Raw genomic sequence first — 15,785 nt, forward strand, 5'->3', positions numbered from 1 at the left:
ATTTTAGATAAAATAGAACTAAACAACTTTTTTATAGAAAATTTTATTAAATTAATCTCTAAAATAATATAGAAGACTATATAGTAATATATTCTATCTGCCAATATTAAACCGCAGCTAGATATTAATTATATAGAGAATTCGAAAATCTACCAATTTTATTAAGACTATAGGCCGAAATTATTATAGATTTTATTATAGAACTACCCGAACTATACCACCAGGGTTATTAGATAGATTTAATATTAATAATTATTAATTATTTTATAAAAATAAACTGTTTTATAGTAGTATTATATATAATTCGAGTAGAAGAACTGGCCGAACTGTTTTATTAAGAAATCGAACTGAAATATAGAGCTTTTTATAATATAGTTATAAACAAAAACTTTGTATTTATAAGTTAATTTTGATTTAATTTTTGCTACTAAACTAAGATTAAAAAATAGTTGTCGACCGTATTTTACCCGCAAACTAATAGTTAAACAGAAAAAACTAACTAAGTTTTTAAATATTACCTGCGCTGCTTTGTAACCGAGTATTAAAACTACTAGATAAATTTACTAAATAAGATAGAATTTATATATAATAGTTATCCGAATATTTTTATAAAAATAATTTCTTTTAAAGTTCTAATAGGTTACTCTTTTAAGTTTAGACTTTAGATTAAGAATAATTCTATAAAAGTAGAAGTACCGTTAATATTAGAAAGACTAGAAAAGTTGAATACTTTATAAAAAAAACTAAAAAAAAACTGGTAAAAGATAAGCGAAAATTAATCGACTTACTATAATAGTTGTTACAATATTCTATTTTTTAAGCAAGATAATAAAATAATCTATACTTTTAAATAAGAAGATTTGGTTAAGCTATTTACTATAAATATTAAATTTAAGAAAACTTTTCGAAAATTAGTCTTAAAATTTATAGGGTTCTTTAGAATTCTAAAAGCTGTAGAAAAATAAGTATTTTGTTTATATTTTTCTAATAAATATACTTGGTTGTATAATATCTTTTATATTACTCTACTAGAATCTTAGAAAGTTAGAAAAAATATTTCTAAAACTTTACTAATATCAGATCTAGACAATGATAAGGAGTGGGAGATAGAGCAGATATTAAATAGTCTATATTATTAGAAGAACCAGTTTTATCTAGTAAAATAGTAGAAATAGTTTTCTAAATATAATTAATAGTTACTGGTAGAAAATTTGGTAAATATTTAGCAGAAAGTCTATAAATTTAATAATCGAATTATAGCTTTTTATTCTATAATATATAGATCGAGATTAATATATAGTAGAAATAATAATAAAATAATTATAAGGCATACGTAACGCGTATATAATTTATAATAAAGAGATATAAGTTTATTATATTATATATCTGTTTTGTTTATATTTATATGTATAAACTATAGAAAGAATAATATTAAGAAAAACCCGGATTGCATATAGAGTGGATTAACCTGACTGTTATACCTTAACCTTAACCTGACCATAACCTAGCGGTTAGATTAAGATACAAAAAAATTTTAACTGTACAGTTATAGTTAGATTAAAATATAACTATTATTTTAACCGTTTATACCTGCCGGTTAGAAAGGTCAGATATAGCAGATAGATTAATAATTATAGGTTAATTAGTAATATATATATTTCTCTTATACAGATAATATATAAAGTATAATATACTTTTAATTACAGTATAATAATATTATCTAGATTTAGCTTATCTACTCGACTTGTTTAATCTATTTAACCTATTTAATCTATTCGACCTGTTCAACCTGCTCGACCTTTTTTTTTATGGTCCCGAGGGGTATACTATGCTTTAAAAAAAATATTTACAGAATCTAATATAAGAAATATAAAATTTAATATTAGATAAACTAATAAAATTATACTACTCTTTATACTGTCCAGGACGATAATTATAATAACAAAAAAATTAAAAAAACCGGGTCTCTATCTCTATCTGAGTATATATAATATTTAAAAACTTAAATAAAGCTAGCTTTTCTATTTCTAATAATAATCTATCTTCTAAATCATCTTTAAGATTATTTATATTCTTATTTTTACTGATATAGAAGATAATAATTATTTTATTCTCTTTTTGCTTCTTAAATATAAAAATAATCAAATCCGGATTAAAATTATTAAGAATATTCTAATATTTCTTACTAATAGTAAAACAATCGGTATACATCTAAAGTATTACTACTTTAATTATATTAGAATAAAAACGGCTCCGGCGATAGTAGCAGATATTTTAAAAATTATTAAATAAATATTTAATACTAATACTGTTGGTGGCAACTGAAAGAAAATCTCTAGCTATTTAATAAAAAATAGAAAACTAATTACAGCGGGACTTCTAGTAAGCAAGAATATTAATATATTCTGTAATATCTAAAATAATATTAATTTAATTAAAGATATTTTAATAAGCTATATATCTTTAATATCTAAATATACTTTAAGTTCTTTAAATATCTCGGCTGCCGATAAAAGTTTTTAATATTTAAAAATATTATAAAAGACTTTATCCAGACCTGACAATAACCCGGAAATAGTTAATAATATATTAATAACCGGATTCTAACTATAATAAAAATAAAATATTTTCTTAAAAACAGTTCGGTACTTAAAATACTAGTTAGTATTATTATCCAGCCAGATATTCTTTTTAAACTTTTTAAGCTTTAATATTAAATTTAGAATAGTTATAATTATATAAATATAGCCTTCTATCTGATAAATATAATAATAATATTTTCGGAGCTTTTAATATATATTTTATAAGTTTTTAAGAATTTTTTTTTTTTAGAATACCCGCTTTCTTACCAGTCAGTTGATTAAGTAATCCAGATAATTAAAAAGATTATTATAGATATTATAAATCTTATAAACAGTAAGCCTACTATTTTTAAATAAATATAATATAAAAAGAAAAAAGAAGTATAGAAGCTTAAAAAAATACTTTATCTATTTTTATTTAATTATAGTAGAATAAAAATAATTAATATTACTATAATTATAGTATTAAATAAAACTATTAATTACTTAACAAAAATTAAGTATCTGGTAAATTATAAGATAGATTAAGTTCCAGCAAGTTTTACAGTTAAGAAAAAAATAATAAACCAAGTCTGATTTAAGTCGTTAAATAAGCTAAAATTTTTTATAATATTAAGAACTTATATTTATAAATTATATAATCTTCTAAATCTATAATTAAGAATTAGTATTATTAGCTATTATTAAAAGAAGACCTTTAAAATCTATTTATAAAAAACTAATTTAAATAGTCTTTACTATAATAGGGATTCTCTGTATTAGTTTTTTATAAATAGCTTTTAGAATATATCTTTTTAAAAGTTCTTAAAATATCAGAAAAGACTTTAAGACTTTTATTATAATTTTTTTATATATATTCAACAGTACTGTTTAAAACCTTAATCTAAAGTTTCCGCAGAAAAATATTAATTACAAGCTAAATTATATAAGCAAGACAGAATATATAATACTGGCTTTAAATAATTATTGTAAAATCGGGGTTAAGTAAAGTATTATAAAGCTAAATACTTTAACTAAACTAAATCCGAAGTTTAGATAAAATTATACTAAATATTAAACTATTATTATTAATATTATTAGTTATTATATCTAACAACTAATAAAACAGATTATATTTATATAAAACTAATAAAATAATTATAGCTAGATTCTTACCAGTATAAGATCTAGATACCGGTCGGAAGTCCAGTAAAACTTTATAATAATTTATATCTTTTATTAAAAAATATCCAGTTAAAATAAGAAATACTTTTTAATTAGAATTAATCTAACAGTTTACTACAACCGATATTTTTCTAGTATCTAAAAACTTTAATAACAGCTGTATATATATATTTTTTAATAATTCTAAAAAATATTTTTTAATCTATACTTGATTAAAAGAACTTAGTTTTTGGTAGAAAAATAAAACTATAAGATTAATTATCTGTTTAAATTAAATATACTCGATAGTTCGGAATAATAGATAATAGATAATTATAAAGTATAAAACTTAATTTTAAAAATTCTATTTATTATAGACTGTAAAAACCTAGAAAAAATAACAATTAGAAAAGATTTATATTAAAAAAATAAATAAATATCTATAATAGCCCTTTACTTAATATTTAACTAATTATTTATTTAGATATTATTAATAGTATTTTTTTCTTATAACTCTTATAAAAATAGTAGCTTATAAAACTAGTTTCTAAGTTTTTAATTCCCGGGTATTATAAAATATAAAAACAGGTAATACAGTAGATATAAAAGATTTTATCAGAAAATAATATACTTTTTTAAAAGCTGTTTTATATTATTAATATCTTTTTCTGACCAAAGTAAAATAGCGGTTTTCGAGCTTATATATAAACTTTAAAAAAGATTATCTTCTACTACTAATTTTAGAAAATAAAGCACTTTTCTTTATAAATTAAATATAAAATAATCTTTCGATTCTTTGCGACACGCGTAATCTAAAGATTTAAAAAAAAAAAAAATTTAGCTTAAGAAGCTTATCTCAGTTTAAATATTATTATAATTTATAAATATTTAAAAAATAGAAGAAAAAAACTTGATAGTATTTTCTAAAAATAAGTCAGATAACTATAATTAACTTATAATTCTAAGATTATTCTACAAATAATAGATATAAAAAAAAAAAAATAAAAAATTCTGTAAAAGTAGTTTGTTTTATTTTAAAATATACTTTCGCATAAATATAATTTATTATATTTTAAATACAGCTAAAACGTCTGCTGCATCTTATTTATTTTAGTTAGTTAGATTAATTAGATTAGTCAGATTACTCTAATATTTATAAAAAAGACCTGAAAAAAACTTATATAAAATTTTCTATAAAAGATACAGTATCTGTAAGAACTATTTAAATAATTAAAAACTAATCTATTTAGTATTAAAATACAAGAATTTTAAGTATAGAAAAAGAAAGAAAAGAAAAGAAAAGTACGAAAAGACTTTAAAATATATATTATTATTACACGGGAGAGTCGGTTAAACTAAATAAATAAAATAAAATTAGTATATTTAATAGCAGGTCTTTGGAATACTTAAAGTTAAAAAAGTTAAATAAATCAAAAAAATTAACTGAATAAAAAGAATAAAAAAGATTAACTAGATTAAAAAAATAAAAATAATAGACTGCTCTTATAGTATCTGATATTTAATAAAATAGTTGTTAGAAAATATAGTTGCTGAAAAAAACTATATAAGTAATATTATACAGATTTCTTTTTAAGTTTAATTTATTATACAGACAATTCAGTTCTTTTAGATAAAAATAAAGATATAATAGACTATCTAAACTGAAGTAAGAAAAAGAATAGTAGAATAAAAACAGTATATTTATTTTTAATAATCCGATTATTAGTAAATATACAGTTTTTCTGATATTATATATTATAATTAAGATATATAGCTTAAACCGAGCTATAATTATATATCTTTATATATATTTTTTACTATAAGAACTATAATTTTATAAAAAACTAAATTTTATTAATACTATTAGAAATCTCTAATTAATTCTTTAAGATAGAAATAAAAAAGATACTAATACTTCTCTTAGTTATTTTTTTCTAATTTTAAAAACTTATTTCTATATACTTTTAAATAATAGTTAAGATGGTTAGATTAATAACCGCTTAATCTAAATATACCTTAATTATACTAAAATCCAAATAAATATAGCAGGCAGGTCTTGGTATTAAGAATAGTTAAAACAATTAACTATTTCTTTTTTAACTATACCGCGGTTAGGTATAAAAATTTTCTTAACCTAGCCATAACCTGGCAGTCAGGTATAAAAATTCCAATTAACCTGACCTGACCTGGCCGTTAGCCACTCTAATTACATATATTCAGCGGGACTATTAAAACTAAAAGATAATTAAATAAAAATTATTAGTAGAGGGTATTGCCGCGCAAGAAATAAATATAGAATATTAATAAAACTATAAACTGCGGACGATACTGATAGAAAAGATATTTTTAATATTAATAATATACTAGTTTTTATTACTATTTCTGTTGGTATAAAAACATATAATCTTGCAGATTATATTATCCAGACAGAAAGCAGCTATATAGTACTAAAATAAATAGTTAATATTATTAAATAAAAAACAGAAATATTTATACAAGTTTCTGGTCTAAACAGCGAGAATATAATACTCTACGATAAAACTATAATAAACAACCAGATTTTTCTGTTAGAAAGTTAATATAATCTTTATAAATAGTTAATATTATTTATAATTATAGCTTTCTTAGTAGCAGCCGTTATACCATATTTAATATAATAGATCTTTTCCGCGTTAGAAAACTAAGCGGTGAGGTTGGCGGCTAAAAAACCGAAAAAAATATAGAGAATAGGATTATACTTCTTTTCTATCTTTACTGTTTAAAAAAAGCTTAACTAGTAGAGAATTAGTAATAAATTATTAATATTATTTAGTATTTCTAATACCGTCTGGTACACGTTTAGCTGGGGTTTAAAAATTTAAATAAAAAAAAACTTACCAGGATATAATTTGTCTTTCGACTAGTATACTATTAATATTTTATTAATAAAACTATATTAAAAATATACCCGGGCTTAAACTTTTTACTGGAATTATATTTATAGTTTTTTATACTGGTCCGAAGATATTTCAGACAAAAAAAAATACTAGAAGAGAATAAAATCTTAGTTAAGAAACAATAATTCGCTGCGGGAGGTATAGTATTATAATATAAATACTACAGCTACTTGTTAGTATTTTAGTAATACTAAAAAAAATATAAAATATAAATACCGTATATATATATTAAAATAAATAAATAAATATAAAAACGGCAGAAAAACGCGAACTTTTTAATATAAAATAAACAATGCTGATAATATTGAGGATGTTAAGAAAGATATATAAAAATATATTTATATTATTAATATTATTATTAAAGAACTATAACGTTTCTAAAGCAGAATAATATTATTTATAATATATATCCCAAACAGGACTAGCCTGCGACTTTCTGCTATTTATTATTATATTTTTAAAAATAGTTAGTTCCCGCGCTGAAGCAGCAGTACTATACTATTATTATACTACTAAAAACAGCCGTATATAAGAGAAAGCCTAATTATTATAAATAACCCCTGTAATTATAGCGGATTATTAACAATCTATCTACATATTCTCCACGCAATAGTTATAATATTAATAACTCAGATCTTCTTTAGTATTTAACTCCTAGGACCTTGTTAAACCTTTAGAATAGCAAGGATTAGTCTTGAAATCAATAGACTACTACTATTCTATACCTAACTGACCTTTTCCCTTTACAATTTTAAATATATTTTAGTTTTACTTTTAATACTTTATCTATAAATTAAACTAAATTTATTACTAAAATATATTACCCGGACCTGTATTATTATTATTTAAGAAATTTTAGCAACTTTAATATATTATATTATTTTAATTCTAATAATATTCCGACTTATTATATACAGTCGAAAAATTTTTTAATATTTTATTATAATTACTTTATTACTTAAATCTTAAGATTTAAAAAAATTTATATCTAATAATAATATATCTTATCTTTTATAATATAAATAACTGGCTAACTATTTATAAATAAACTATTAGTTTTAAAAAATAAATAGCTCCGAAATCTTATTATTTTAAATATTTATATTAGAATATACTTTTTATTATTTATTATAGAGTATAGATTATTAATAAACTGTAATATACTAAATAGAAAATAGAAATATAAGTAAATATAAAATAATTTTTTTACTATTTAAAATCTTAACTTTAATTACTTTTATTTTTATTTTTAAAATCTATAAAATTTGGGCAGATCGGGCCTTATTATATAATCTTATAATCTATTTTTTTTAAATAGATCGGATTTGACAGTTTCTGCAACTTAAGTTTAATAGTATTTAAAACTATAATTTTTTTATCTAAATTTAATTAATTTCGAAGCTTTATTAGTTATATTTATAGCTTTTAAATTATTATATTTTACCAAATAAATATAATTTTATAATTAAGAAATATATTCTGTTTAAATAACTTAATTTTAAAAGACTAAAAGTCTGTTTAATAAATTAAATTTTTAAAATATTTTTACTAGTATATTTAACAGAGTATTCTTAGAGTATTCTAATCTAGTATAATAATATAATACTATTTTTTTTAGAATTATATTAGGATTTCTAAATAATTAGTTTATAGTTTTTTATATTTTTTATATTATACTTACTAATATTTATTAGTTTCTATCTATTTTATAGTCGATTATTTATTTAATATTATTCTATTCTATTTTATCTTTTTTATAGGATTATATACTATCTTGATTATTAATATTCTGTATTTTTTTTTATAAAATTTTTATAAGTAATTTAAAAAGATTTTTTATTAGTACTTTTTTATTTTAAATATTTAAGTAAATAGGCTCTAATAAGCCCTAATCTTAATATTAAAAAAATATTTATATTAGATTTTTTATAAAAATCTACTTATACTTTTCTAATCTTAACAGTTTTAATATAGTATATATAGAATATTAACTTTATATAAAATATTATAAAAGTTTCTATTATTTTTATATTATAAAATAGTATTTTATATACTTAAAAATCTTAATAGTACTGTTATTACTTTTTAGACTACTGTTAAAGAATAGAAAGATAACTAATCTAATATAAAAATAAACTATAAGAAACTTATATAATATTTAAGATAATTGTTAGTATTAAAATTAATTATTAAATAATCTACTTTTAATACTAGTTATATACAGTTCTGTAATATACTCTTTCTATTATATAATAATATTTATTATTTTAAGACTATTTTTTACTACTATAATTATATTCTAACTATACTATAACTATATTGTAACTGTATCACAACTATATAATAACCAATAATCACTCTTTATAACTAAATACTACTATTATTAACAGTAGAAAAGGCTCTATACAGACCCCCTTGGCCTGCTATGTACTGCACATGGGGTGGCGGAAGGATATAGAATGAGGGAGGGAACAGAGAGCAAGACTGGCGCGGTAGGGAAAATGTTTGGACAGTATTCGTATCATGCGAACCTGGTGGTGACGAGGAATGAGCAGCTCTGGGGCAGTAATGGCACGCTACATGCAGTTCGTCTTGAATGATTGAGTTCCATCTTTAGTCTGATCCAACATAACTCATGAAGATTCTAGAATAACCTCTAATCAACATGTTCGTCTCGACAGAGAAATTGTTCAGTTGGCCATGATTCTATCACCTCAACGTAAATCCACCACCTCAACCCTCACCCGGACCTCCGACACATCAGCCTGAACCCAGAACCCAATGTCCTTGGTCGATTCCACCAACTCCACCTCTCTCTTGACAAACCGATCCCCATCCGCATCTACATCACCCTCACGCTCATCCTCCCCTTCACTATCCCACTCCTCATCCTCCATCTTCTCCTGACTAACCGGATCCAACTCATCCGTCTCCCACACCAACCTCAGTCCAAAAGCAGGGAGCCCGAACAACCGCCCCGCAATCGCCTTGACCTGGTACGTATCGAACGACCTGGGGATCTCCCTCGTCTTGACCACCTCATCCGCTTTCTCCTTAAGCCCACCATCCTCGTTCTGCCTCAAATAAAACACAAACTTCACCAACCGCGCAGCCACAGACCGAGGATTCACCACTTTCCCAGCTGCATCCTCCGCACTCGTGCGCCGGATCTCTGGCTCGCCGTGCAATTCACACAGCTCCGCATACCGCGGATGCTTGGCCAGGATCGCCGGTTCTTCCGCTTTGGGCGTGGCGGAGAGTTCCTTCGTGATGAGGGAGAGGTAGTACAGTTCACCGTTGGTGCGGTCCTTGGGCGTGATGGTGCCGTAGTTCAGGACCTGGAGGTTGGCTATCCGCGCTAGTGTGAGCATGTAGGCTTCGTCGACGGTCATGGGTTTTTCGGGGAGGCCGGTGATCGACGTTAGGCCGATGGGCCCGTCGAAGAGCGGGTTGGTGGAGATGCGGAGGGTCGTGAGGGCGGGGCATGTGGTGGGGAGGTGGTTGAGGAAGAGCCAGGTGGAGATTTTGTTGCGAGAGAGGTCGAGGGAGGTTAGGGATGGGAAGATTAGCGGGGTTAGGTCTTCGGGGGTGGTGATGGTGCTGATGGCGTTGGAGCGGAGGGACAGGTGTTGGAGGTTGGGCAAGGAGGTCAGAGATTTGAGGGCGGAGAGGGAGGTGAAGTCGTTGTTTTCGAGGGTGAGGCGGGTGATGTTCCCGGACAGTGGTGAGGAGATAGTGGAGAGTTGGTTGGCGGAGGCGGAGAGGAGAGTGAGAGAGGGGAATTGGTGGGTGATGGCGGAGATCTCGTCCCAGGCGAGAAGCGTCTCATCGAGGTATAGCTCGGTGATCTTGTTGAATGTGAGGCCTTCTTCGACGGGACCGAATCGATTGCCACTGTGTCATAGTCAGAACACTTCCTGCCCATACCTTAAGATAGAGACATACCCCAGCTTCAAGGACTTGAGGTGCCTGAGTCGCTCGCAGATCCTTGCCACGGCGCTCCAGCTAGTCAGCAGGTTCCGACTCAAATCCAGCTCCGTGATCTTAGGGCAAGTCTGCTCAATCTCTTCATACGCAAAATCCACTTCTTCCGTGGTAGCCTGGTGGCCCAACACGCCAGCGACCCGCAAGCCATCCAGCAAGACGATCTTCAGTTCCTGAAGCTCGGCCAGTTGCTTGCGGATTTTGTCAAACCCGACCTCCTCGACGACCTTTCCGCTAATCTGGATGGGCTTGTGCAGGGCGACGGAGTCTGTCTCCTGGCGCTGTCGAGCAAGCTCCTGCTCCAGGTACTCCGAAGCGTACTTCTCGCGCAATGCCTCGACCAGCCCGCGCGGCTTGTCCGCTGGGCGCGACGGACGCACGAACGACCCAGCCGTGGGGTGGTTGCGCAGACCTGTGTCCATCAGTACATACTCTTCGACAAGGCAAGACCCAAGCATCAGCAGGTCAAAACTCACATGTGAAGTATCTCACCCCCTTATGCTCGCCCGAATGCTTTCCGCGACTCGGATCATCCCATTCCACCCCCAACCAGTCGCCGGCGGTACCCTCTACCGTACCGACATAGCGAACGGTACACAGATCTCCAGCATAGGATCGTCGCTGGCCAACAGCCGGAGTATCCATAACAGTCTCAATGCTTAAATACCACCCAAAACGATCTCAATCATGAATATCAGAAGATACTCTGTAGTCAAAAGAGATATGCATATCCATTGACAGACGATACCGCGGGACCCACCCCGGAGCACGAACCAATAACAACGCCACCAGCCCGCTTACCTAATGCCAGCTTCTCTCTCCGCCAAACTGCCATCCATCGATGATTCCATCCATCCATCCCATCTCCAACACCAACCAACATACCCTCCACCCTCCCACCCTTGAATCCACCACATAACCCGGAACCAGAGCCTCTCCAGGCGCAAGTCCCAAAATGGACTACCAGGTACGAATCCCCCCAACCCCCAACCCGCATCCCCTCTCCAACCCGTCCAACCCACCCCAAGCCCACTAACACCCCCATCTAGAACCGCGCAGGCTCGAAATTCGGCGGCGGCGGCGTGGCCTCGCACAGCGCGACGAACGCGGACCGCCGCGAGCGGCTCCGCAAATTGGCGCTGGAGACGATCGACCTGGACAAAGACCCGTACTTCTTCAAGAACCACGTGGGCTCGTTCGAGTGCCGGCTGTGCCTGACGGTGCACCAGAACGACGGCTCGTACCTGGCGCACACGCAGGGCCGGAAGCACCAGACCAACCTGGCGCGGCGCGCGGCGCGCGAGCAGCGCGAGGGCAAGAACCAGGACCCGTCCGCGCTGCCGGGGGCGATGGGCGTCCAGGTCAAGAAGCAGACCATCAAGATCGGCCGGCCGGGGTACAAGATCACCAAGATCCGCGACCCGCTCACCCGGCAGCTGGGCATGCTGTTCCAGCTCCAGTACCAGGAGATCACGCCGGGGGTGACGCCGCGCGTGCGGTTCATGTCGGCCTTCGAGCAGAAGGTCGAGGAGCCGCCGGACAAGAGTTTTCAGTATCTCGTCGTCGCGGCCGAGCCGTATCAGTCCTGCGCGTTCAAGCTGCAGGCGAGGGAGATTGATCGGCGCGAGGGAAGGTATTGGACGTGGTTCGATGAGGATAGCAAAGAGTTCTGGGTGCAGATTATGTTCAAGACCGAGCGCGAGGAGAGGTATTCTGGCGTGCCGGGGTTGGCGCCGGTTGAGCCGAATGTCTAATCTCAGCACTTGTTTTTGGTTGTGTTCGGGTTTGGGGGATCTGCGTGATGCTGGTGTTTGGTGGACCAGGTTTTTTCTTTTTTCTTTCTTTTCCCTTAAAATGCATGTATCATTCCTAGCTTATGGGCGGCGTTCTATTTTCAGGGGTTTCGCGATTCTTAGATACTCGGATACTGATACTGGCAACAACACAATGATTCATATCGAGCTTCTCATTGCTCTACCGATCTTCCAATCTACAGCCGCATTCCCAGAATCATAGCAGCCCTACCTGTTCCACAATTACTCCAAGAATACAGCTACTCTAAGTCAGAAGTCAAGTCTAGGTCTAAGTCTAAGTCGCCGTGAAGTCCACATGTCACTCGAATTCCTAGCTACATACACGGCTAGCAGCGAGCTGTCGTCGTCTCGCGACAAGGATGCAATGAAATCAAACGGATATGCCTGGGTCGTGACCAACAGAGATGATGAAATGCGCTATATGCTCGATGAAACGGATGCACAATGTGGTAATACCGAGACGAAATGCCGAGTGCGCCACTGAAAATCCATCAATGCAAGCCCGCCCGCTTTCGGACTCTTCAATGACGTCTATCGTGGGTTCACCAACAAACATGCAATATCCACGTCTATAACTTAGTTTGCCTGGAAGGCATTGAAGGCTTTGTACGTGTAGCCGATGAACGGCAGGCTCATCTCCGCCTCCTGCTCTTCCGGCATGGCCCGAGCCTGGGCGCGGTGGATGGCACTGGTATCCTCCTGAGGAATCTCGTCGATGGGGAAATAAGACACGTCGATATTCGAGCTCAACCGCGGCTCGAAGGGCGCCCGGATGCTGCGCAGCTGCTCCCAAACAACGCCACGGAAGAAGGGATGGTTCTTGATCTGGGTCGCACCGCCGAATTGGCCGCCTTCACTGCCAATACGGTGTTCGGTATCACACAGGAAGCTGAAGCCTGTTAGTTGACACCCTCACAGTGCAGCAAGAACGGAACGTACCTTCTGATCAAACCTTCCGACTCCCGCGAGAGGACAAGCTCCTCAGGGAAATACAGACATTCGCGCCAGTTCACGATCTTACGGTAGGTGTCGGTCGTGTCCTCGGCGCAGAATGGCGGCCAGCCAACCAAGCACTCGAACATGATAGCACCAACAGACCACCAATCACACAGGTAAGTGTATCCCTGCCCGTTGAAAATCTCCGGCGCAATGTAATCGGGCGTACCGACGGTCGAGTAGGCCATAGCGCGACGAGACTTTCTCCACGTGTTGATCTGACCACGGTTGGAAACAGTCAAGTTGATCGCGTCATTGAAGTATCCCGAGTTGCGGTTCTTGTCCTTTGACGTGGAGTTCTTGAGTAGGTTCTGATAGTATGAGTTGTCGTGCGTCTTCTTGCCGCCGGTGGAGAGACCGAAATCGGTCAGCTTAACGTGACCTCCACGATCCAAAAGAATGTTATCAGGCTTGATATCACTGCAGGGAAGTTAGCGTTGTTTCCGCAGATCACAGCAAATCGACCAACCGGTGAAGGAAACCAAGCTTGTGGACAGCCTCGATAGCCATGACTATTTCTGCCATGTAGAAGCGAGTAATGTCCTCCGAGAAGATCTCGTACTTGATCAGCATAGTCATCAAATCACCACCGGGCAAGAACTCCATCAGCAGGTAGAGGTAAGCCGAGTCCTGGAAGGAAGCGTGCAGCTTGACCAACCACGGGTTGTCCTTAGAGTCGGCCAGAATATCCCTCTCGGCACGGACATGGGCCAGCTGGTCCTTCTTGAACATCTCGGTCTTGATCAACGACTTCAGCGCGTAGATCTTGCCATCGGTCTTCCGTTGCACCAGCTTCACCTCTCCGAACGCACCCTTTCCGATGACCTTGATGGTCTGGAAGTTTTGTGGCGTCTCCTTGGTACGCAAGAACCGCAAGAAAGTCGACTCCTTCTTCGCAAGCACCTCCGCCTCCTTGCGCTTCGAATCCTTAGGGACGCCAGAATCACGAATCATCTTATCAAGCTCCGCCGACCTGTAGAAAGGAATCAAAGTCAGTATTGCCTCTTTCACGAAGTTCGACTAAGATCGGACGAGTACTCACCGCAAATTGCGGTCGCGCGCGCGCTCAATGTTCTCATTGAAAAACACACTGACCAATTCCTTGGCCGCCTTACCACGCTTGTGAACATTTTCCGAGTATCGCTCCGGGTAGCGCTGAAGCTCTTCGTTCTCGGCGGGGGTCCGGGGGCTGCGTGGCATGGGAGGGGCCAGATGGCCGGGTTGCTGTTGTGCGGCGGCGGGGGAGCCAGCGGTCCGGGGTCGCTGAGCGGGAGAGGCTGCGCGACCAAAGAAACCCGACCGGGGAGAGTTCAGGTCCTGGTTGGAGAACTGCTGAATCAGGCCATTCGTCCCGTCATTGGCGTTGTAGCCCATGCGGGATCCGTATGCGGCTTGAGAGGACTGCATGTTCTGGCCGTAGTGTTGTTGCTGTTGTTGTTGTTGTTGTTGTTGTTGTTGTTGCTGCTGCTGCTGCTGCTGCTGCTGCTGTTGCTGCTGAGCGTAGGCCCCCTGGGCTTGGTAGGGGTTGGCCATAAAATAACCCTGGCCATAGGCACCATTCTGAGCATCGACATATTCCTGGCCACCCTGGTTCTGGTAGATGGGCTGAGGGAATGCGGAGGGGGTGGTGGGATAAGCGCGATTGTTGGCAGCCGGGTTGTTGAAGGAGCGATCATTGTACCCGAAATTCAGGTGGAGACGATTGTTGTTGGGATCCATGATGGGCAGAACTGTCCTCCCCGAGGCTGAATAGCCGTGATTGACAGAGAATGGCGGGGAGAGAAGTTTAGTTTTGAGGGGAGAAGAAAGGGGGGAGAAAAGAAAAGAAACGAACGATAAGCAGAAAGCCAAGGGGGGGGGGGGGGGGAGGAGGAGGAGTCAAGAATGTGGAAGATGTGGTAGTGGTGGTGGTGGTAGTGGAAGTTCAAGTGGAGTTCGGTTTGGGCTAGACTAAAGAGGAGAGAGACGGAGGGGCGGTTAGAATAAGGGAAAGGGTGGAATGGGAGATTTCAACTTTAAGGGGCGGGCGGCGGCTGATGGGATCCAAACTAAGGAGCGGTGGCTACACTCAGGGCTACTAACTGTACTCTGTAAGTTACTGTACAGTCTCAGGAGGCGAATCTGGCTCTTTGACACTGTCCACCACCTCCACCAGCAATGATGTTGGTGTTTCATGATTGATAACGTGGAAGACATGAAACAATTGCGACTCTTCAAAAAGACGGGTCACATACATCATCCTCTACATTCCCAGAGTAAGCCAGATACAGCAGAATTGAGGCTGGCATGCAACCACAGCATCTCAAAAAGGACTGGATCGATCTGAAACA

The 15,785-nt window shown here is 34.7% G+C and overlaps 3 protein-coding genes across 3 annotated transcripts; 1 reads left to right on the forward strand and 2 right to left on the reverse strand.

The window, feature by feature from the left end:
• Positions 1–9,277: 9,277 nt before the first annotated feature.
• On the reverse strand, positions 9,278–11,343 carry BO95DRAFT_385815 (putative tubulin-specific chaperone). The gene is made up of 3 exons (XM_025583487.1): positions 11,122–11,343; positions 10,607–11,057; positions 9,278–10,555 (listed from the first exon to the last, which is right to left on the reverse strand). Exons 1-3 carry the CDS (start codon positions 11,288–11,290, stop codon positions 9,376–9,378), a joined length of 1,800 nt encoding a protein of 599 aa, XP_025443991.1. The 5' UTR covers positions 11,291–11,343; the 3' UTR covers positions 9,278–9,375.
• Positions 11,344–11,506: 163 nt separating this feature from the next.
• On the forward strand, positions 11,507–12,612 carry BO95DRAFT_410226 (spliceosome assembly protein PRP11). Its single transcript, XM_025584171.1, has 2 exons — positions 11,507–11,612; positions 11,695–12,612. The coding sequence occupies exons 1-2, from the start codon at positions 11,601–11,603 to the stop codon at positions 12,397–12,399; spliced, it is 717 nt and encodes a 238-aa protein (XP_025443992.1). The 5' UTR covers positions 11,507–11,600; the 3' UTR covers positions 12,400–12,612.
• A 136-nt stretch (positions 12,613–12,748) lies between these two features.
• BO95DRAFT_385823 (serine/threonine protein kinase CBK1) lies at positions 12,749–15,331 on the reverse strand. Its single transcript, XM_025583488.1, has 4 exons — positions 14,498–15,331; positions 13,925–14,428; positions 13,399–13,875; positions 12,749–13,348 (listed from the first exon to the last, which is right to left on the reverse strand). The coding sequence occupies exons 1-4, from the start codon at positions 15,172–15,174 to the stop codon at positions 13,036–13,038; spliced, it is 1,971 nt and encodes a 656-aa protein (XP_025443993.1). The 5' UTR covers positions 15,175–15,331; the 3' UTR covers positions 12,749–13,035.
• Positions 15,332–15,785: the final 454 nt, after the last annotated feature.

The sequence above is a fragment of the Aspergillus brunneoviolaceus genome (assembly GCF_003184695.1).
Source record: "Aspergillus brunneoviolaceus CBS 621.78 unplaced genomic scaffold BO95scaffold_21, whole genome shotgun sequence".
Classification (NCBI taxonomy): Eukaryota; Fungi; Ascomycota; class Eurotiomycetes; order Eurotiales; family Aspergillaceae; genus Aspergillus; species Aspergillus brunneoviolaceus.